General features: G+C 41.5%; 1 protein-coding gene across 2 annotated transcripts in view; it reads right to left on the bottom strand.

Annotated features, from left to right (window-relative positions):
* LOC100695575 (plexin-A1) overlaps nucleotides 1–23,300 on the bottom strand; it is a 310,610-nt gene that overhangs the window by 7,375 nt on the left and 279,935 nt on the right. For both annotated transcript variants that reach the window (XM_019350036.2, XM_003449115.5), the window contains exons 22-32: nucleotides 20,540–20,637; nucleotides 20,012–20,170; nucleotides 19,144–19,210; nucleotides 14,186–14,332; nucleotides 13,494–13,653; nucleotides 12,151–12,254; nucleotides 11,950–12,046; nucleotides 8,531–8,721; nucleotides 5,817–5,986; nucleotides 4,912–5,124; nucleotides 1,626–1,776 (exon numbers count right to left, since the gene is read on the bottom strand). In XM_019350036.2, coding sequence (XP_019205581.1) covers nucleotides 1,626–1,776; nucleotides 4,912–5,124; nucleotides 5,817–5,986; nucleotides 8,531–8,721; nucleotides 11,950–12,046; nucleotides 12,151–12,254; nucleotides 13,494–13,653; nucleotides 14,186–14,332; nucleotides 19,144–19,210; nucleotides 20,012–20,170; nucleotides 20,540–20,637 — 1,557 coding nt within the window. The remainder of the gene's footprint in view (nucleotides 1–1,625; nucleotides 1,777–4,911; nucleotides 5,125–5,816; nucleotides 5,987–8,530; nucleotides 8,722–11,949; nucleotides 12,047–12,150; nucleotides 12,255–13,493; nucleotides 13,654–14,185; nucleotides 14,333–19,143; nucleotides 19,211–20,011; nucleotides 20,171–20,539; nucleotides 20,638–23,300) is intronic.

Below are 23,300 nucleotides of genomic sequence, written 5' to 3'. Positions count from 1 at the left end.
TGGACTTCTTTAAGTTGCTTGAAGATGTTTCACCTTCCATCTGAGAAGTTTGATAGGGTGGGGCTAGGTTTCACAATGAGCTGACCCGAAACCTTGGCTGATTGTGACCTACACTCGTTTTCACACCTTGGCTCGTGTGATTAGGTAGAGGATCATTAGGGGGTCCATTGTCCGTCTTGGGGGGGCACTCCCACAGGGCTTAAATCTGGGACTCTCCACTATTTGACCCTAGAACTGAAGAAGCTTCTCAGATGAGAGGTGAAACGTCTTCAAGCAGCTTAAAGAAGTCCAGACGCTTTTCTTTCCAAGCTCTCTATTTTGTATAGCTGCACACAGACTAATATTGCCAGACTGCAATTTTTATATGTCAAAAAAGGACTTCCAAAGTGCTGTTCAGCAGATTTTCAGCGGGATTCAAGTCAGAGGTTTATACAGGTCAGTCATTGATGTTGTATTGATTCATTGTTGTTCTGGAAGATAAAGTGATGACCCAGGCCCAGTTTACCTGTTGACTGTTTCAGGTTTATTTTCAAAACCTTCGCCTATCCTTCTTTCTTCATGATACTTCCACCACCATGCATCACTGTGGGGACGCTGTTCTTTGTGTCGTACACCTCTCCCTTCTTTCTCCAAACATAAGCAGCGTGTCTGCGGTCAAAGAGCTCTAGTTTGCTCTCACCATATTTCTTTCCAGGTCAGTTTTTCAGTGGTGTAATACAATTCACCCTGGTCTTTTAAAAAAATGATTCTGTTGTTTTGTGCAAATAGATATAATGTATAATATAATGCCTTTTTAGATACTTCAAGTATATTTAAAGGCTCCTTGGAAAAACTTTGAGAAAACTTAATAATGTTGTCCTCATCTGTATTTGTATAAACCTGGAAGGTCAAAACTAACTGATCCTACATGGCAGCGCAGCATGATGGTGCAGCGGTTAGCTCCTCATAGGTTGTGGGTTCAAATCTGCAGCCTGTGATGACAATGTCAAGATGGCTTTCTTGATCTAAATGTAGCTGCTCTGGGACGTCTAATGAACATCCTGAGACGAGCCTTTTAACATTCACTTTTTTCTTCATTAAATACCGTGTGCTACTTTTTAAGGGACCAGTAAAATGAGTGATGACGGTGTTGGAGAACTTCTCAGACACACACTATGAACATGATGGCACGTGGGTATATGGGATCAGAGGTTTAAAACCCAATAAGTGTCTGTAATTTCTTGCTTGAGACTCTGCTGGTTGTCCGTGATTTGTTTCCTTAACTGTGAATGCTTATTCAATAAAATGAATAAGTATTCTTAAAATGTGGCACTACTTCATTAACGCATTCTTGAGTTTTAATCAGCTGGTAGCAGCAAAGGATACTGTGCAAGCAGGTCTTTAAAAAAAATCACCTAAATTCTGTTAAGCTCCATTAAGTTCATAATGTGCTGAGCTCATGCCTTAATGTGCATCCTTAATGGTGGTAATACCTTCCAGCTTGTACCGATGTGGACTGGTTATCAGTGTTATTGAATTAAAATGACCTCGTGGTATTAGTCAAGACAAGTAAAGGGAGGCAGAGAGCGAGTAATTACAACATTCTTCCGTTCTTCCATATTTAGTGCTGGGCAGTGGGAGCTTACCTCATCTTTGTATTTGACGATGTAGGAGTAGATCTCGTGCAGCGCTGACATGCTGTTGAACTGGCTGAGATGCAGCCGGGACTGCTCCGCTAGGTAGGCACTCATGTCCTGATCGCTGATGGCTGGCATGCGGGAGATATCGGAGTAATACCTAGACAAGAGTTCAGGCAGAGTTTCGTGTCATGCCACCTTTGTGTCCATTCAGACCTCAACTTACTGCCTCGACGTAGGCTTCCCATTGAAAGATTAATGCAGTTTAATACAATTTCTATGCTGATGGTTTAGCACCTTGTTAGAACACACATTGACCTACTTGGCCATTTAATTTAAAAATAATGAGATTAGTAAAATAAGAGACAGTTCAGTTCAACTCAGTTTTATTTATATAGCACCTAAAGTCACCTTAGGGCGCTTCTGCTACAATAACCAAACAATTAGACGATCCCCCACGAGCAAGCACTTGGCAACAGTGGGAAGGAAAAACTCCCTTTTGAAAGGAAGAAACCTCTGCTAGAATCAGGGACAGGCAAGCGTCTGATGGGACCGTGGGGGTGAGGGGAACACAGGAAAACGAAGCCAAATATGGCCAAAGATGCCCACCTGCTTATGTAACTCGGGAATTGATGGCTTTGTTGTCATGGTTGATGTTAGGGCCCTGGGTAGTTCTTTCCCCCTTATGTAACTAAACTGCTTAGCATTCCCTTTGCAGTCCCCGGCTCCTGATCGGTGCATACATGTGCTCTTTATCTTGCCCTCCTCACCTGACTGTTTCTCCTGTCTCCTGCTTACTGCCATCTTTGACTGGTTAGGGCTGTCAGACTGTCATTCAGGGCTGCTGTGATCAGTGAGCGGCCTGCCCCGTACATTCTTGCTAACTGCTACGAAAGGGTACCTGTTACTGATCCTTTTGTAAAGTACCTCGTATAACTTTCTGCAGGCTTTTTGCCTGCCAGCTTTTGATTATATAACCTGTTTGTTTAGTCCTGTCAGGGGCATTAAAACACTGAGACGCAGGGCCAGGAAGTAGCGATTAGCACACTCGCACAGTTAGTTGACTTCCTTTGTGAGATACTCACTTGCAGACGTGCTATTTATTCTGTAATGTTTGTTTTCGAAAGGCAAGCCAGAACAGTTTGATTTGGCTCTTACACTTCAGTTCTAAGTCCCATTATATTTTATCCATCCTACCCTCTGTAAGCTTATTTTTGGTGACTACTTTGTGACTCTTTTATGGATATTGACAGGGCCTAGCTGGGTTTGTAACAGCTGATTCATACTTTACTCCTTCATATTTCATTAATATTTCATTTTTGAGATAGTGGGAGGTAAAACAGGTGATGCTCTCAGTGAAACAACAACCTTAATATTATGGACTCAGTGTTGCTGGCTGCACTGGGAAAGTGAAAGGTCCGTTGAAAGCGAGGCAGGTAAAAACACAATATATTAAGAAAACATCCCAATACTGAGTTGTACCTGGATCTGTGTGCACGATCCATATCTTGGCTATCTCAAGGTTTACTGCAGTAGGGCAGTGCTGGGAGGAGAGTGTAGGTTTGGAGGCATAATGGAAGCAAGGTTCAACTGCACGCAGTTAAATCTCACCTATAAATCCTTATCTCACACTGCCTCCAAAAGCTCTGTGGAAGCTGCAATACTTCCTGCAGCATATTCAATTCAAGCTGCTCGACATAAAGAAATACACAGCGGTTTTCCCACAGATTTAGACTCTGTTTGTGGCAGGAGAGTGCACATGCATTTATATGCAGGAAAGATTTCTTAAGTATTATTATACATTACATGTTGTCAGTTTCTGCACTGCAAATATTTTTACATGTCCTGACTTTGCAACAAATAACTGAGAAGACAGGCACTCGCTCACCACAATCTCTCAACCAGTGGATTAACTCCAGCTTCACTGTTGTGGATTGTGGCCGTCCACAGCAGGCAGTGCTGTGATCTGCTGCATCGGCCATCTTGGTCCTGTGAATGAACCAGCTCGAGACCTGCTGCAGGTTCAGGTTAGAGTTTGCAGTAGATCTTCAGAGCAGAACAAAGACTAGTTTATCCAGCCACAGTTCAGGATGGCAGAGATGGATTATGTCTCACCCTGGGACAAGATTCTCTGAAGAAGGAGCTGAATAATACTGAGAAACTGCCACAACAGCTACTCACTGTAGAAACATATAAAGGAGAGCACCGGGGCTAGCTCAGCTTTAAAAAGAAAAGAAAGAGGATTGCCCACTAACGAACTGATTATCGATGGTGCCATTTTTTTAGATTAAAAAACAATGCTAAGTGAGATTATGAATGTACTTAGGTGGGCATTATATTTGGGCAGGTATCAAACACTGTACTCTACCAGAATGGTGTTTGTTATCAGCCCTTCTGTTTTACCATTAGCAGCGAAAAACCTGGAAATCTAAAAAGGATTAAAAATCAACATTATTATATACTGAGAGGTGGTGTAATGCACAATGCTGAGCAGCAGATAGCCGCCCCTCCCTGAGCCTGGTTCTGCTGAGGTTCCTTCCTGTTAAAAAGGAGTTTTGCCTCCCCACTGTTGCCAAGTCCGAGCTTACAGGAAATCATCTAATTCGTTTTTCTTTCCATTATTATGGGGACTTTACCTACCTAATATAATATACTAAGATAAAGCACCTTAAGGTAACTGTTCTTGAGATTTGGTGCTATATAAAAAAACTAAATTGAATTGAATTCAGGTAAATTGAATTACACAAAATTTGAATGAATTAAAGGAGAAACAGCCTAAAACATGAACAGAGCGCCTCTTGCCCCTAAAGTGGAAACACAGGTGGTGCGATCACTTAAACATCCTGGAGTTGGGCAGAAGATTAAGAGGCTACGGCTGCTTTTTAGCAAACCCAGTGAAACCTTTGTCTTCTTCTTTCTTTTTGTCTTAGAACTGATCCACATGGAGCAGCTCTCACTGTCATTTTACTCACTCTGTATAGTACACTGTATTATATAGTGATCGAGACAGCTGTAATTATTGTAGAGTGGTTTCTTTGCAGTAATTTAATCCAACTATTATGCTTTAAATGCCAGTACCACATAAAGTTCAGCCTGTAATGCTGCTACAGTCTTACAGCTGTTTTTAGCTTAATAGTTTAATAGTGTAATTAACTTTGATTATAACGCTCCACCTCATTTTTCTCTCACAGCTCATCAGGAACTTTTAACATTTAAACTGCGGATACAAAAGGTAACCTCCCATCAAACGTAGCTGATCTCAAAGTCTTTGCATTTGGGTCAAACTCTGACTCACCTCTCGACCCAGTTCTTGTAGTTGGGGATGTCTTTAGCATAGAGAAGCTTATTTGAAGGCGAGTCTTTGCCTAGTTTATGCTCCGATGTTGAACAGGAGTCCATGAAGGTCTGGGCCACCACGGACAGACAAGCGTCTGTGATGCTGTTCTTATGAATGTCGAATACAAACTGTGGGTTCTTGATCACGTTCACCCAAAACCGGAGAGGGAGACTGGAGAGAGAGCAAGAGAATAAAACTTAAAAAGTTTATTTTGAAATAAAAATGTAACATCGTGTGATTAAGTGCTTTCCGTCACTAGCTTAATTCCACTCGTAGTTCTGTGTTTTTCTAATTAGTTCACTGCGTGCATTAAAGCCAGCTTTAATGCATGCAGGCGGTGCCGCGGCCCTCGGGGAACGTAGCAGCGGTGTGGCTGCGAGCATTTAGGTGAACTTTACAGTTCACCTAAATGCTCTCGATTGCTACGGAAACGCAATGATGAAATAAATGTTAATAAATAATTTATGAATTACAAACACTGCAAAGCTAGTCTGAAGATCTTATTATAGGAAGCATCCAACACAGCATTTTTTACATTTTTCCATACATTTTGCAGACTTGGATGTATCGATTTAATTCAGTGCAGCATTGTTTACAAGGATATTTACTTTGCAGACACTGTGATTATTACTATATTCCAGCATCCATTCAAATCTCTTTGAAATGCACTTTGATTGCAGTCATTTTCAGCGAGAGATAGACTCCAGCGCAAATGTCACCAGGGCCAAAAGTGAAAAGCGCCCGAAGATCTCATTACGCTGGAGGTGAAATTTGATTGAACCGAACAAGGTTACATCCGGTCTCGAGAACACTTTACATTAACGGGGAATTAATTTTTCAGCGGCTACAGATTTCCGACTTACCAGTTGCTCTTCCAGGTATGTCGTACATCGTAGTCTGTGATGGAGTGTTTGTCAGCCTGCTCGTCCAGAAAGTCAAACATATACTTGATGGCCAGGGGCAACGCGCTACCTCTGTGGGCTGTGCTGAAGATGGTCTCAAACAGGTCATCCACAAACTTCTGTAACGTACCCTAAATGAAAGAAATCGGGGTGAAATATTTTAACAGTAATTTTAGCTGTAATATCAGCTGTTTTAATAATGTGGAGAGGTTATTAGAGACCAACAAACTGACTAAATGTCTGCTTATATAGAAGTGCGCACACTTCTATATCAGATCAAACATCTGGCTGCTACTTTTAATTTCTATGGAAACAGTAGGGATGTACTTAGTTTTTTTCCCCTCCCAACAGTTTCACTACACAGTTGTGTTGTTTTTAGTCTATAGGCAATCACTGAAAGTTTTATTTAAATGTTGCTGTGATTCCCACAACACCGGTCAAAATGGCTTAGAGGTCTTTGATATTAATGATGATTATATACAAGCATAAGCTGCACTCTTATGTTGAACAAGCATTCTGACATTTTAGTACAGGTGGTGTTCCCATATTATGGTAATCGCTCTGACCTTTTTGATATTTCTGTCAGGACCACTTTAGTCACAAGAGGACTGTTATTTTAGTGGCTGTAATTTATATATGGAAGTGTGCCTCTGTTCTGGGACCTCCTCACCGCTCTAAACTCATACACAGAAAGCCAAAAGGCAAGGAGAGCAGTGCAGCAGTCAGTAAGAGCGAACATGACTTGAAATAGAGGAGCTGGGGTGGAAGTGGGTTGCAGAGTAGGTTAATAACACTTTTCATATGAGCCATCAGCAGATCTGTATGAACAGCCGGATCAGGTAACTCTATGCTCAATGTTTGTTTTGTTTTTTTTTAACTTATATTGATTCTCTACATATGTGTGCAGTAATTTCTAAAGATTAAAAACATCCCCACATATGCTTGTCTTTCAAATCAGCCTGACTATTAATTAGAAAGGAGGAATATCTCAGAGCTCAGGAAGCCAGCGTCAACATAAGCAGTTTCATGGCACTGTGAAGCAGAATATAATGTACCATTTCCAGCTACTTGTATCCACAGCACCTGAATGGGCCTCGAGCGTGTACATTGTTACTATGAATGGCCCCAGTGGGAATCACAGCGATAACTCTGGCTGTGAGACTTACTCGCTCTGCTGACTAAGCGCTGCAGAATCACAAACCAGAACCCCGGCTCTTGGATTTGGATAACGCTTTCCTCCAATGACAATGCTTCAACATAATTACATCAAATGTAGCTAAATTAATTTCCCTAACACCACATTTGTCACCCCGACTTCTCCATCTGGCAGAATCTATTACTGAGGAAATATATGTCGGGATCATATTTAGTCAGCCGCTGCAAAATGGAGCAGGAATTATTCCTGCACCGGTTGTGAATGAAAGCAGGTAGATCTGCATAGACAAGACGCCGGGGCAAACGGGTTTGGAAAGACAGCCATAAGAGAGACAAGGACAAGATGAGCTTCTGAATTGCATTTGCCTCTGTGTTTTTTTTTCATCATGCATCGCCAAATCTTCAATCCCTCAACAAATTACTCGTCTCCTGACACCTTGTGTATCTGCCTCCCTACCCTCTGCACCACAAGCCCACCTTTTTATTAATCTGTTTTTTCTTATTACCACTGGAAATTGAAAAGCCAGCTTGCTTGTAACTGCTGCCCATTCTTACATTTCCCTCCCCCCTCCTACAATTAGAAAGGAGAAGGTGAACTGAAAGACAATGAAGGAGAGGGGCAAAGACAGGCGGCCTGTTTGTAATGCAAGATTCCAAGATGGAGGGAATGGTTGCGAGTCTGTTTAGCTTCACCGGTAACACATTTAGTCAGTACATTTCACTTTCTTCATGTACAATAAAGGCGTTGATGCAATCTCACCCACTGTAAAGACTCAGACAGAGTTATTAAGTAGAGACTACATACATGCCTACTAATTTTCTATCAAAACTCTTCTTGAAAAACAAAACCAACCACTGAAACTGCACTTCTATCAGTGTCCTGTCACTTTCCTTCCACTGGCGTACCACAAGGATGGGTGCTTGGTCCCCCTACTCTTGTCTGACGATGCCCAGCTATTTGTACCTGCCTAACGAGCTGTCTCACAGCACACCTCAGCCCCCCAAACACCATGATGGATGGCTACCTTTAGCTCAGCTTCTCTAAGACTGAACTGGGGACCATCTGTTCAGCCCGGCGTTATGTTTTGTCTACACAGAAAGCATTTCAGCTGTGTTTTTTTCCCCTGTTGTCTGTCTATTCTCTACTGGAACAGATAAGCTCCTATCTTAATAAATCCATCTGTCTGCACAGGCTGTGTAATGTCTCAGATTTTACTCTTTACTGTATCCCCAGACCCAAAGCATATTTCCACTTTTGAAGTATATGTTCTTGCTCGTTATGTGTGTAACAAGAGTGAGTTGTTGATGATGTGGGGACACTCTGTATTAGAAGCTTCCTCTTCTTTTAAATAGGTGAGGTGGATCACTCTGCACGAAAGAAAATGCTGAAGAAGAGTTTTACTATTAGGTTTTAGTGTCCCCCTGATGGTTTCAAGTGCTGTTTAAGAGGTTTTTCCACTCTGACTAGAATCAATATATATATATAAAAGAAGAGTGCTGTTTACATCCCTGCCCCTTACTTTTGTAGCCAGCAGCCTGGTCAGGTAGATCTCAGAGACCATCTTGCTTCCTCGGTCGCCCTCCCTCTGGTCCGAGTGGTCATGGTTTTTCACCAGGTGCCACAGTTTGGTTCCGCTCTCCAGATCGGGGGTGATCATGGGCGTTCGAGAACGTAGGCTGTCTGGACTACTGGCCGTCCTCAGCATGCTCTCTAAATAAGACAAAAACAGAATTTTGTGCGTTTCTTTTAAATACTCAAAAACAGTTCAACTGACCCACAGTCTCTATCATCTGTGTGGAGGTAAGGTGCACAATATCTGCTGAATATCTCTTGTTTCTGGGGTAGAAAGCTGGACTGGAGAGAAGAGGTGGCGAGACCAAAGATCCTGATGTGTGTAACCATCCACATGCTTGGTGAAAGGACAGTGAGGAGTGTGGATGAAAGAGGAGAAGTAAATATAGGGGGAGGGTGAAGGGGGTGACGGGAAAAAAAGGGGGGAGTGGGTGAGCGAAATGGACGGAGAGTCAAAAAGGTCAGGAGAGAGGGGTGAAATGGAGAGTAATGGGAGTGCATGGGATAGAAGAGTGAATGAGGCTGAGTGGGATGGTGTAGAGCGCTGCTGTTGCTTTTGCCAGTGGGGTGCTGAGTGGCTTTGATTCCAAGCTCATCATGACCATTGGTGGCCAACAATTTTGCCTGTTCTAATAACACCCCGCTACATGCACACATTCATGCACGAGGCACACCAACAGGATCATAATAACAAACAAAACGGACACAGTCAAAGAGACTTTTTAACCAAATTTTTTTTCACAGTGGAGCAAAATAGCTGGAGCCTTGCAGCAGTGTGAGATAGTTCACTACAAGAGAGGTTCAGAAATGAAACGGGTCCTCAATAATGCCATTCTCAAACAGTGTAGGTGTTGTGTGATGCACTGATTAAACCATTTATTTTGTTCCAAGTAGAATCAATAGAAACTGGCATATTTGCAGTGAGAAAGAATTTTTAGTCAGTAGTCCCGTATTTCAGACAACAATACATCTACTTGCATATCATATGGGCCACTTGTGCTGTTAAACCCTCTGTAATATCTATCAGCTTACTGAGTCTTGTGGTTGTGTTGATTTTCTCCATAGCTAGCAGATGCTGTAAAAATGCCCTGCAAAAAACATATTTCTAACAGGTAGCTTTGAATAATACTGGATTTAGAAGTTAAAGGTCAAATATTTCTATCAGCAGGTGAAGACTCTGAGCTGCAAGGAGGGTGAATATTGGACATGCATTCATCAGGTGGCAAGAAATATGACTCCAAGGAGATGGGAATGGTGGTGTGTAAACAGGCAGCAGTTTTCTACTGCTTTTTATTTGCCTTAAGAGCATAAAATACAATTTCTGACAAGGAGTCGGTTTAACGATACACTGTAAAAAAAATTGTATTGTACTGTGTATTTAACAGTTTTGTACTGTTTTTCTAGAATATCATCAAATTTACATAAAAAGACTGATTTCACATTTCAAATGTAAAATAACATAAAATCACTGTAAATGTAATAAAACATAATTTTCTTGTTTTTTAAATATATTTGTCTGTACATATGCATATTTAGATTGTTAAAATACCTTCACAAATGTATCATAATTTCATAAATATTTGTCCATTATTTGAAAGATTGAACTGTTAAATTCAAATGTAATACTATGGAAAAATATATAAAATGATTCTTATAAACTTTTTTTTACATAAAATAATGTTATTTAGGGCGATCGTGGCTCAAGAGTTGACAGTTCGTCTTGTAATCAGAAGGTTGCCGGTTCGAGCCCCGGCTCGGACAGTCTCGGTCGTTGTGTCCTTGGGCAAGGCACTTCACCTACCACCTACTGGTAATGGCCAGAGGGGCCGATGGCGCGATATGGCAGCCTCACTTCTGTCAGTCTGTCCCAGGGCAGCTGTGGCTACAACTGTAGCTGCCTCCACCAGTGTGTGAATGTGAGAGTGAATGAGTAGTGGAATTGTAAAGCGCTTTGAGGGTCTTGAAAAGCGCTATATAAATGCAATCCATTATTATTATTTAAACCAACTGTTAACTGTATATTTCTGTACATTTAAGTATTATTATTCATATTGCCGCATTCATTGACCTTGTTTATAGGTAATTTCATTGTTTAATCACATTAAAATGTTCCTAATTTAATGTTTAAAAGCACTTGAAAAAGGCAAAATCCCATGTAAAATTAGGGCAACAAACTGTATTGTCATTACTGAAAATAACCGCATTTTTATGAGAAAGTTATTTTCTGTTATTTTCTGGTATTATTTTGGTGTCCCAGCTGCCGGAATATTACTGTTTTTTTAGGATTTTTTTTTTAACAGTGTATGTGGAATCCTGACAACAGTGCGTTTAAGTTAATGATATATTAACCTTTCAAACGTATAAAACAGGCGTCCCACAAGGCTCCAAACTGGGACCATTTTTTTTTATGTGACGTAAAAGGGTTACATCGTACAACTGATGCACGACAGCAAGGTGAAATATATGAAGTTAAAGGAGTTTGCTGATGCTTCATAAAATAATTGTTAGGAGTTGGGCATTAATCTTTTTCAGCTTTTGGAGTGAGATATGCTAGAAATACAGTTTGAGAACAGCTGTCATGGGAGAGTGTTGAAAACAAACACTTTGACCAGCACTATTTTTTCTGAATGCTAGATTTGAGGGAAAAAGGACACATCTGACTTTTCCACTATTTTCAGGTCACGCAATTGACATCATAGTCGGCATTCAGTAGAAAAACTAGCATGTCAATTTTCCATTTCCATATAAAACACACACAGAAAAAAAATTCAAATTCTAACCTAAACATTTCATTTTTTGGCACGGGCATTTTTGGAGAAGAGCCACACTGATTTGGGGCTACAGCACATCAGTGGCAATGATAGCAGCTGTGCATGTGTGAGGGTTAATACCCACTCAGCATCAGATGAGGGTTCAGTTTTTTTTTTCTCACCTCAGAGTAATTTATCCTCTAAATGGTTTAATTTTCCAGTGGAAAATACCATACTGTTGCTGGGGCTCTGTCTATCTGACTGCTACGTGTCCTCTCGCTCTCGCTCTCTCTCTCTCTCGCTGTCTCTTTTTCACTCTGTCAGCTGGGGATCGAGGTGTCTACTTTAATGCCTGTCATTTATGGACTGCTTGGAAATAGCCGTGGAATAGCCTTGGCCCGCGCTGATGGCAGTGGATAAAAAGGATTGCCATTCACTCAGATGGAGGTAAAAAAAAAGAAAAAAAAGGACCCCAATCATGGCCATGACAAACAAAGACAAAGACTGAATGAGAGAGAGTTAGAGGCTCTGAGGGAAGGCGGGCGGTCAGAGAAATGGGGATCATTGATAGACTGATTTAAACAGGATCGAGGCACGATGGGAATGGGAGCCGTACCGTATCTGCTGAGGCTCTTGGTGAAGGTGGAGGAGTTGGAGATGTTGTAGGCAGAGTTCTGCTTTGGCACCAGGGCGATCACTGAACCATCTGTTACCTGCACAACAAAAACAATACACACACACACCACCAAAATATTCAGTGTATTACTCTTGCTGAGTCGCTGGCTCTTGACGCCTGCCCTGCTTTGTGCTCGTGTACCTGATAGTGAGCCAGTGTGTTGAGTCTTTTCCAGTCGTTGTCGATCTTAGTTGTGACATCTTCATCCTGCAGGATGATTCTGGCTATCCGACCTTGACGCCATTCTTTGAAAAGAGGAAAGCCGAGTTGATGGCAGAAAGCACAAACACAAATTGTGCATCATGAAACTGTGTACCACTTGCCATCATTTTGCATTTGTGTTTTTTATATTTTCAATGAAAAAGAGGTAGTTAGTAGGTTTATTAAATTTTACACTGCAAAATTACATTAAAGCAACTAACAATTGATCAAAAGCCTGTATGAGAAAAGTCCCTGGACTTAACATTCCAGGGAACAACAGAGAATTGATACTCTGTCGTTTGCCTCATTTCCACAGAGCAGTTTATTCTCTTTAAGCTTATTGGTTTTTCTTACGGAGTAGCTATTTGCAACATTAAAAGTCCAGATAATGACGCCGCATGCTTACTCTGCAGTATCGTGCAGCAAGCAAACAATGTTAGGAGCAACCCGAGTCACTGAGGGAAATCAAAAATGAGGGGCTAAAATGAGAGCAGGACTCTTTATGGTAAAAGCTCGAGATATTTTAATCTGTTGGATGGATAAAGTGCTGTCATACCAAAACAACTACTGAGTTAGTCATTTTAAGTTTCGGTAAAATGGACTAGCCTGCTGGATCATTTTTATTTCCATCAAACAATGTGGCATCCTTTCATTTCTAACACATCACTCAGTCCATATCGATACAGATATCGTTTTTTTTTCCCATTGAGATCTGATGTATGCATGTCTTTTATCCTGTTTTCCTTCTCTCACTCCAACCGGTCACAGCAGATGGCCCCGCCCCTCCCTGAGCCTGGTTCTGCCGGAGGTTTCTTCCTGTTAAAAGGGAGGTTTTTCCTCCCACAAGTGCTTGCTCATAGGGGGTCATATGATGGGGGTTTTCTCTGTATGTATCATTGTAGTTTCTACCTTACAGTATAAAGCGCCTTGAGGCGACTGTTGTTGTGATTTGGGGCTGTACAAATAAAACTGAATTGAATGTATTTTTAAATTATACATACATATATATCGGTTTATAAACTTTTTCAATGCTTTTAAGTCATCAAAAAAGTTTTTCAGATTAACATCATGGCAATCTGGACTTGAAGGCATTGCTGAATGTAGTATGTTCATTAAAGCTAAAACTGGACGATGAGCTCCAGTGCACTGATCTCTCCCGACTACTGCATTTATGCAATTCTTATTGCAGATGTCTAAACAAAATGACTGGAAAAAACCTAATGAATCTGCTTTTATTTGATTTGATCTCATTAAGCCTGCCCATACAGTCCTGCATGTCTTACCCAGGTCCATATCAGAAGCCTTTGGCCTTTGCGAATAGGGGCTGCCTTTGTACACGGCATCGAGCAGCTTCTCTTTGACCTGAGTGATAGTGTCGCAGTTGAGACACTTGACTGTCACCTCCGGGGCGTTCTCATTCTCTGGATTTACACAGTGCAGCGTCTGGAAAAAATTTTAAAAAGCACAAAAATGGAAGAAAAATGGAAAAGACAAAAGAAATTAGGCTTTATCAGGAATATGTCAAGAACACTGCAAACAATGAGCACTGGTTAGTTGAATGGTGTGAAGGGTTGTTCAGGTGCTTTTGAATGTACCCAGCATCACTCTCACACCCAGTTTGTTTACATCAGCTCATTTTCAAACCTGGACACATCCCTCGTCTATTTAGGCAGTTTGAGAACATAATAACTCGGCATTCGCACTTGGGAGTGGACCAAAACAACTGTAGCAGACCCCGCTGATGAGTAGGTTTGCCTGCATGTTTCCAAGCTAGACCTGGATAGTTCTGTTTTGTTAACACTGGGCAGCAAACAGGACGGTCCACGGCCAACTCCCTCCAAATGCGGTGGACACTTTAAAAACCCGCATTTCAGCAGCTGACTGTTTAGACTCATATGTGACTAAAACTTAACAAATCAAGTGATTCGGTCCCGAGCAGATGAAACGGGCCTCGAGACACAGCGAGTTTACTGACCAGTGTTTTGTAGTCAATCTGTTGTCTGATGAGCTTGTCCTCACTGAGGGAGTAGCGGGCTTCTCCTGTGATGGCGTCGATGGGTCCCTTCTCCATCTGCTGCTTGATGGCACAGTAAAGCATGAAAAGAGGCTCCCCGGCACACTCCTGGCGAGAGACGAGGCAGAAACAGACGAGTTATCTGGAGTTCAAACACGGCGCGATTTTTTTCTTTTATGTCAGAAAAAGTCCTAAAGAGGGAAAACCGCCCAATAATTCAAAAATCCCCCCAAAATTAAAAATGAAAATAAACAAAATCCCTAACAGAACTTAATAAACACAGTGATTCAATTTAAATCTGGTTCCTAAGAACGTTTGCTACTCTGAAGAATCTGGGAATACTTAAATGTGTAAATTAATAACAGCGATACAAAGTGCTGTGTGCAGTAAGGCGCTTATCTGACTCACATAAATGAGTAAATGAGGTAAGTGTGTGTTTTTGCAAGTGTCTGGAGAGCAATTAAGGACAACAAAAACTGGTTAGAATTTAAGCTCAGTGGCCACTTCATTAGATACACCTTCCCAGTAGTGGGTTGTTGGGGTTTTTTGGCCTACAGAACTGCCTTAATCCTTTGTGGCATACATTCAACATTCCTCTGAGATTTTGGCACATGCTGATATGACGACATCACACACATTACATCCATGATGGGAAATCTCCTATTCCACCAAATCCCAGACATTTGGGTTGAGTGGACAGATCAGGTGGACCATTCTGGACCTGAGATGGTTGTGTGGCACCAACAACCACGTCAAAGTCACTTTTCTTCCTCCTTCTGATGCTCTCTTTGAACGTCAGCAGTTTAGTCTACTGTGTGACTAGCTGATTAAATATTTGTGTTAATGAGCAGCTGAAAAGGTGTACCTAATGAACACTTTTGGAATCGTGACTTATCTGTTCATCTTTCAAGAAGAGGGTGACAAAATGCATGAATAATTAAAGAGCTTGACGGTGAAAACTTTAAAAAAAAAAAAAAAAAACAGGAATCATTTGCTCAAACTGGAGATGGAATATTTCTGTAACTGTGTGCAGAGTAACATCCAAGTTAATGCATCACGGACCGTGCTGACCGGCGACTGACATGGCTGGAAAACTGCGTGAAAAAGAATTCTTTACAGTCACATGTTTCCCTCTCACTCCCCCCCTTTATAGCCTCTCTGTCCGTGTGCGTCCGATAAAACGGCACCATGGATTTTACATTTGGTTTCCCCAGACGTTCAAATTCAGATGCAATTTTCTGTGCCGCGGTGAGCAGTCAGAGGCGATAAATTAGGTGCGGCAGCTGCTTTTCTCCCTCCTTTGTTGTCATACGGTTCTTCCCGTATTTTCTACCTCTGAATAAGGAATGCCTCAAAATGTTTACAGCGTGAAATCAAAAAAGCAACTTTTAGAGTTTCTTCCATTATGCAAAACACACAATCATCATCAAAAAAAAATAACTTTAGTTAAATTAGTTACTAGTGATTGAATTTCTGGCATTCTTTAACAAATCCTTGCAATTTCTAACACTGTCAGTGATCTGTAAACGAACGAGATGAAATTTCAGACCTTCCCGGAATGACGTCTCAAGATGTGAAGGACACAGCGGCGTTATGTAAACATCTTTCCTTTTTTTTGTTCCAGAGGGAGGCTGAAAGCAGCGTTACGTAAATCTTTTCAGCCTTCTCTCGGAGCCGAGCTTATGCGACCAGACATAGATGTTATAAATATGTTGCCCACTCTCCGCTCCATCAAAGACACTTGCCAATCAATAGTGTCATTAGTCATCACTTGGGCCCAAGGAAAAACACTTGCGAATGAAGTAGCGGCAGTTTAGAGGGGAGAGAGAGGACACATCACAGCCAATACTCATCCTGACGAGAGTTTAATGATCGAGCGCGCAGTGCTCAGGGAGACACTTCAGACTGTGTGCGCGTGTGCGTCTGCTACAGATGCATGAGGTCCAGCTGAGAGCAGGGGAAAGTACTAATTTATCTGTCTCACCTTCAAGCACACTTAACAACTTGCTTTTTCTTTCTAGCGTGTGCATTCCTCCCTTGCATCCTTTTTTCCTTCTTTTCCACCTTAATAAAAATCCTCGGTTCTTTATTGTTACACCATCTTCCTTTTTTACTTTTTCATCTATGTCCCTCATATATATTCACACATTACATTGTAAAGTCTAATGTAAAAAAGAAAAGGAATAGGAGGTTTGTCTTCAATACAGTGGCAAAATGGCCATCGCTGTTCCACCTAATCGTGTTCTTTGTATGTGGCCACATATGTAGTACACCAAAGGTGGAGGAGAAGAGAACCGGTAGGTGGTTTAATCAACGCCTGCACCTTCAAACTCAAGATATGAAGGATTGTACCTATGTTTTATCATCTGAGAGGCGTCCCCTTCACCAAAGAAGCGAAAGAGACAACGCGACCTGCATCTGGATAAAATGCCACACATCAAGCCTCTTAAACTGAAGTCAGAGCATTAACACATGAAAATACGAATAAACATCCTTAGTTATTCTCACAATTATTTACTGTCAGCAGATTAAACATGTGACCCTCCCATCTCCGGACAGCTGCCAACTAGCAAGCTAAAACAACAACAGCTGCTGTTAATTGAGCGTCAAAGTCCAACAATCCTAGATCCAGCCCACTAACAGCAGCTAACAGCAGCAAAAACAGCAGCGCTTACCGACAGAAAAGTTCAGAATATCCTCAACATCAGCGTCGCTGTCATCAGACAGAATTCGTATCAGAGTCAAATCAAAGTTTTACAGCCTCCTCCAGAAACGAGGACATATAATAACATCTGACATAAACAGTCGCATAACTGATTGTACACTTGAACTGGGAGGTACTTGAAATTCAGTTGACAGCAATCGGTGAACTACTGACATCTAGTGGTGATATTTACCACACTGTACCTCTAAAGTCAGAAGCCCGCATCATCATCTCTCGGTGTTACACAGAGGTGTCAACAAGTAAGGCGGACGACAATCGTGCAAACCAGCGTGGTTCTGCAGTACTAAAATCTAAAAAAATCCACCTCAGCATGAAGGCTGTGACAGAGCAAGCTAGAATATAACCACTCAGTGTGAGCAAAGTGCCATCACGTTCTGCTTGTGCTAGTGTCGCTAACGTTAGCCATGCTTTGCAAACTGATGTGACATGGAGTGTGTGGGATTTTATGCGTGGTTCCACGTTTTGGCGATATTTGGAAGATTTTTTATAGAAGGATGTGATTCATGGCATCAAACGGGTCTTAAATACACACATAATGGTTGCACAACTATTGCTTAACTTAGTTCATTAGCTTGTTCTAAAATTAAACTGTTTTCTGACTGATAAGATGGGTCAGGTTTTTGCTTCTAACCTGGACAAATTAGGAAACGAAATTATCAGTCAGCAACATCTGTACTTTGCTCTCTCATCCCCATGTCATCCTGTTATTTTCTCTGCTTTTTTTAACCTTCTTTTGCAATTTTATCCTCATTTTATTCACTTGCATTTCAAAAATTTGCTCCTGCTTCCTGTCATCCTTATCTTTCATTGCTTTCCCCTTTCTCTGCCCTCTTTTCACATCTTTGCCCTGCCTTTCTCTTTAACTCCTTGCTCCTTCTCCTCACCTCTCTATTTTCCTAACTCCTAATTGTCACCCGCAACCTCCATTCATCTCCCCTCTCTCCGCCACCTCCGATGCCCATCTCTAACCTCTCCCTCTCCTCTTCTCTCCCTCATTCCACTGCCGCACGCTTTAAGAAGCTCGTTAGCATCTGGGCCAATTAGGTGGGCAGCTGCTAACGAGACAGATCGAGCATACATTACAGTGTTACGCTTCAGCTTTCTGCCTCCGTTGCTCGGCCGCTGCATGCTTGTCTATGAAATTTGCCTTTACTCTGCACGCTGCCTTCATTAGGGCTGCTTAATTGTATCCTGACATTTACATTTTAGGGATATAATGACAGCTCTGGCTGTACAGGGAGAGGAAGAGGCTCACATTCCTACATTGCATTGAATGCTGTGTATTTATTAGTTTCCAGATTTAGAGATTTTATAGAAATAAAAAAAATATTAATAATGATAACAATGACAGCAGTTTAGATAATTATAGTTGTTTGTTTTGGTAGAATTTAAGGACTTATTCCTGTAATATTCCTGTTACAGATTAATCACAATGAGAGAATAATGTGCAATTTAACACCACCTTCTACACAGTCCACCCTCCCTTTCCCAAAATTACTCAACTTTCTTTTCTGCTGTGACTCCAATAATTATCACATTGCACTCTTAATATGATTAGGATTATAATGGCATATGAGGACAACTCCAAGTCTTCCAGTATGTAATTAAAGTGTGGAGAGGAGAAGGGGAAACCGATGAGAAGGACGAGAGAAGCATTAAAGAAAAAAAGAAAATCGCCTCACTCGCTTTTAGGCTGTGCAATAGCGAGAGCAGGGGATGACAGACGGGAGAAGATAAAGGGAAAGGGCGACGCGCGAGGACGACGCGACCGACGTCCCGCCCCCTGGTGAGGCGAACGACCTTAAGGCAGAAAGGAGACTGACAGCAGAGCAATGACAACAAGAAACGAGGCAGATGAAAGGGAGATCAGAGGAAGAGAAGATGTGAGCTAAAAGAACAACAGAAAAGATCAGTGGAGAGGACGTGTCAGCTACAGGAGTAAAATTACGTGAGGGGAGAAGATCTGTGGGCTTACCAAACGAAAAAAAAGTCATTAAAAACACAGAAGAAAAGGGTGCTGCTTAGAGGCTTTGATGATTTACTCTTATGTGTTCTGCACTGCTGAGGGAAGAAAACATGAAGGCCAAACAAGAAAAGCTTTTAAATAAAAACACACTGAGGTAAACGGAATAAAGAATTAATATAAGTCGGGAGCGTTAAATTAAGACTATTATTCCGAGTGATCGTGCCTTACCTTTAGGAACTTATACAAGAGGAATGTGAACCAGTTGGTCAGCATCTTCTCAGCAACAGACTCGGTTCTGATGCAAACAGAGAAAAGAAGGCAGAAACATGATGCTTGAAAAGAGACATTTAAAGGAAACAACAACAGACCAACAGAGCTTTGATATCTCTGATAAATGAAAAGATTCAGAGCCCTCATAAACATGAAGCAAATCTTTTATTAAAGGTTTATTTAGTCAAATAATTAATCATTAAAGAAAATGTGCTCAGTATGAACTGAATGTATACCAATCTAGTAAGTTTCACCAGAGTCCATTAAATTTAACGTGTTACATTATTACATTGTGACAGAATTACATGGAAAATTTCAAATCTGTACTGCAACTTAAGAAAACACCAGCAAACAGAAAAACGTTGCAAAAGCATGCGAAACACAACAGAAGTTAAATAAAAAACAATGAAAAAAAAATTTTATAAAACACGACAGAAGTGTTTTTGGGGACACAAAAATGTCACGGAACAGCTGCAGAAGTGACAGAAAGCAAAAAACTACAATTTCCTGCAGGTTAAGACGTTAACCTGTGGTGTTCTGCTGATTTCCAGCTTTCAGAAGGTGCACTGTCAAAACTGAACACTTAGTTCAGAGATCCACAGATTTTCCAACTTATGCTAATATTGCTTTGCTGGATGATGATGATTTTTAAGAGCAAAGTGAGCAGAAATATAGATTCAGTTCATTTGCAGTCAAAGTTTGATATAATCTGATACTTAGAAATACTTAAATGAGTCTGAAAAGTAAAATTAGACAAAAGAAAACATAAACATTAAAGAGATATCCCTTTTTAAATAATATGTTTATGCTGGCTTTACTTCCTCACCTCCTTAGCAGCAGTTTGGGATGATTTTTGCTCTCCAGGTTTCTGTCTATCAGGTCGGATAACAGCTGTTTCAGGACCCCGGTGGCATACTCCATCTCCCCTTGCAGGGCCGTCATGATCAGAGATGCCACATTGCCTCGATCCCGCATTGAAAATGACCTACAAATACATTCAACATTTTTTAAAAAAGGATCCTTTACAAGTGATAGACCTTGTTTTTGTTTGGCCCCATCTGAAATGTTCCTCGAAATACGTACACACCATTAACCTCATAGCAATTCATTCAAATATTAATGCACATTTTATCTTAATTAAAGTCTGTTTAGTCATAAAACATTTGGCTAAGTGCCTTTCAGTAATTGTAGAGCTTCTAAAATTTGTTACTGCTTTCATAAACATACCTTTGCTTTTCTTTTCTTTTTCTCTTGATGCCAAGCAAAGCATTCATGTTTGTAAAAGCACACGTTCCCACCATATTACCAAAAATGGAACAACACATATGAAATAAACAAGTAAATAACGACAAACCTCTGGGCCTCCAGGGTTCGTATGAACGTCAGCAGGAAGTGCTTCTTTGTCAGCAGCTGGCCGAACAGGGTGAGCGCCTTCTCAACATTGGCAGGGACCTGGAGAGGTTGGGTGTTGTGGACAGGGTTAAAGGGCTGCTTCATGAGAGGTCACTTCAAATAATGAGGTCAGAGGTACGTGAAAGTAATAGCGGTGAGGCAAAGGCTCAGGCTTCACGCTGCTCTGAATCCAAGACTTTTTAAAATTAGTAGATCTGTATGATATCAGTGAATATTCCTTATATGGTCCCAGGGACATCTGTGAGCACAGAAGCTCCCCGAACCTACTAAGTCTTGTGTTGACGAGGGGCAGCCAATCAGAAAGCAGCTGGCTTAAAAGGGAAGGGGTGCTGAAACAGCTTGTTTCAGACAGTGAATGCACTGCGGGGCTATTTTTGAATTGTGAAACACTGAAAGCTGCTCTAGTAGTCCAAAAAGGAAAACATACAATCACCAATAAGCATAATAGGACTCCTTAAGCTTTGGATTCCTTCAGTCGTCCAATTCTTCAACAATATCACAAAGGATTGCGATACGCACAGTACAAATAATAAATCTATGACTCACTCGGGGCAAGAGAGATTCCAAACACGTCTGCAAGCAGACATATGATGAGCTCAGATTGGCTTGTTAAACAGCGAGGTAAGACTGATTGGCTACTCTCCTCTCCTGCTGTGCTGCCGTGCGGCGTGTTCCACTTCAGATGATTTCAGCGGACAATTTTGACACGATTGTCTTCTTGACATCGGGGTCTGGGGTGTGTGTGCGTGGCTCAAAGCATCCTCCAGTTGAATATCGATAAGACGAGAATTTGAATTTACGGTCCTGAGCTTTAGCCATCTCACGCGTTCTCTCTGTCTGCGGAGTTAGCGGTTAAACTCTACCTGTTTTGTATAATCACACCTGCCAGTGGGCTGAATGTGTTATACTATTTAAACGTCCTTAACTGAATCTTTTAATAACCCGCTGTCACATGGGGAACTCTGGCTTTTTATCTGTTCAAGGAACTTTCTTAGAATGTCGAAAGTCTAATCAGACCGGCCTGAACCAGCCGAGCATGAGAGGGAGTCCTCTGTCAAACAGAGCGGGAGGGAAAAGATGGAGAGGAGTACAAGGAAGGATGAAGCATTAGGGCATAGCAGCATTGTGTATGTGTGTGTGTGTTTGTGTGTGTCAGGGTTGGGTACAGAGGTACACCCTGCTTGTTCCACTGGCTGGCACCTGTCACTACTTATCAACAACACGCGAAACCCCCTGAAGACGCCTTCCTGACGCTCACTCGCTCCATCTTCCTCATCGCTTTAATTCTCTCTCTCTCGCACTTATTTTTGACTGTTTCACATCACTGGTCTCTCTCTCTCTGTCTTGTTTTAATTTCTCCCTCTCTCTTTGGTTTTGTGTGTCATCCTTGCACACACACACACACACATCACATCTACCACTCCCCCTCTCTCTCCTGCTTTCTGTCGTCATCCTTTTGTACCACTGTAACATCTATTCTTTCTCTCCTCCGACATGCCATAATAAAGTGTCTGGGCCTCTCTGTAAAGTGCTAAATGAGATTCTCGGCCTCCAGGGTGGATAGTGAGTGCGATGTGTGCGCGTGTGTGTGTGTGTTTGAAAAAAGAGGGAGTGTGAGCGAGATAGAATGAGATTAGACAGATGGAGATGCATGTACATACTGCGCAGGCAGGGTCTTCACCAATTTTTCCAAGATAGATTTAAGGTTTGTAGATTCACAAATCTGCAAGACTGTGTGTGTATGCTTGGATGTGTGTGTGTAGGTGTGTCACGTGGCTGTCAAGCTTAGGGGAGAGAGCAGTCATGCAGTGCAATAAAACTAGGAGCATTGGTTTACCCAAGTCATTGGATTACAGCGGCAACCCCTGGGGGCAATACAGACGGTTACGGAAGGAAGTCTAGACATAACAATAAAATACGTAAGGACTTTTACCTCTGTGCCTGCCTGACACCCAAAGTTAAAGGTGTACTCACACTTTTGGGATTTTGGATCATGGAAAAACATGCTCTGTTTGTGATGTAAAACAATGTATAGCCAATCTAACTGTGATGAGCATACGTACACATACAAATCACATTTGGACAGCTCCTTTCAGAGAGACTGTCTCAGCAGGGGAAAGTTGAGTTCTTAATTTTATGCAAATATAAACTTTTCCATATTCTGTCGAGATCCTGGAAGCTATTGTATCCTCATATGATAATATATCCATACAGCTGATTGGTTGGTCAAACAGACTAGGCCTTTTTTCTAATGAAGAAAAATAAAATAAAACCCACAGACTGTATATAAAAGATGGATTTTGCCACTGATTGTCACCCATTGAGCCCACAGACGGTATAAAAACAAAGACGCAACTTCCTCGTTGGAAAAATGAAGCCAATGTGCTGCATTCCTGCATTCTGGCTGACCACCAGATGGCGATAGCTGTTCCAAGAAGTTGCAAAAAGACTCCTGGTCCTATAGTCCAGTGTTTCCCAACCACTGTGCTGTGGCACATAGGTGTGCCATGAGAAATAATCGGGTGTGCCGTGGAAGATTATCTGGTTCCACCTGATTAGTACTCTAAGCGATCTGCGTAAGTAAGGGGCAGAACAATTAAATTCTCTTCCACTAGAGGGCAGTACAACTACCTGCTCTAATTAAATGGGTTGTCAACTGCCAGTAAAACAGAAGAGGACAAAGAAGAAATTACATAATAGTC

The sequence above is a fragment of the Oreochromis niloticus genome, linkage group LG20 (assembly GCF_001858045.2).
Source record: "Oreochromis niloticus isolate F11D_XX linkage group LG20, O_niloticus_UMD_NMBU, whole genome shotgun sequence".
Classification (NCBI taxonomy): Eukaryota; Metazoa; Chordata; class Actinopteri; order Cichliformes; family Cichlidae; genus Oreochromis; species Oreochromis niloticus.
This window is presented reverse-complemented; position numbering and strand designations above follow the sequence as displayed.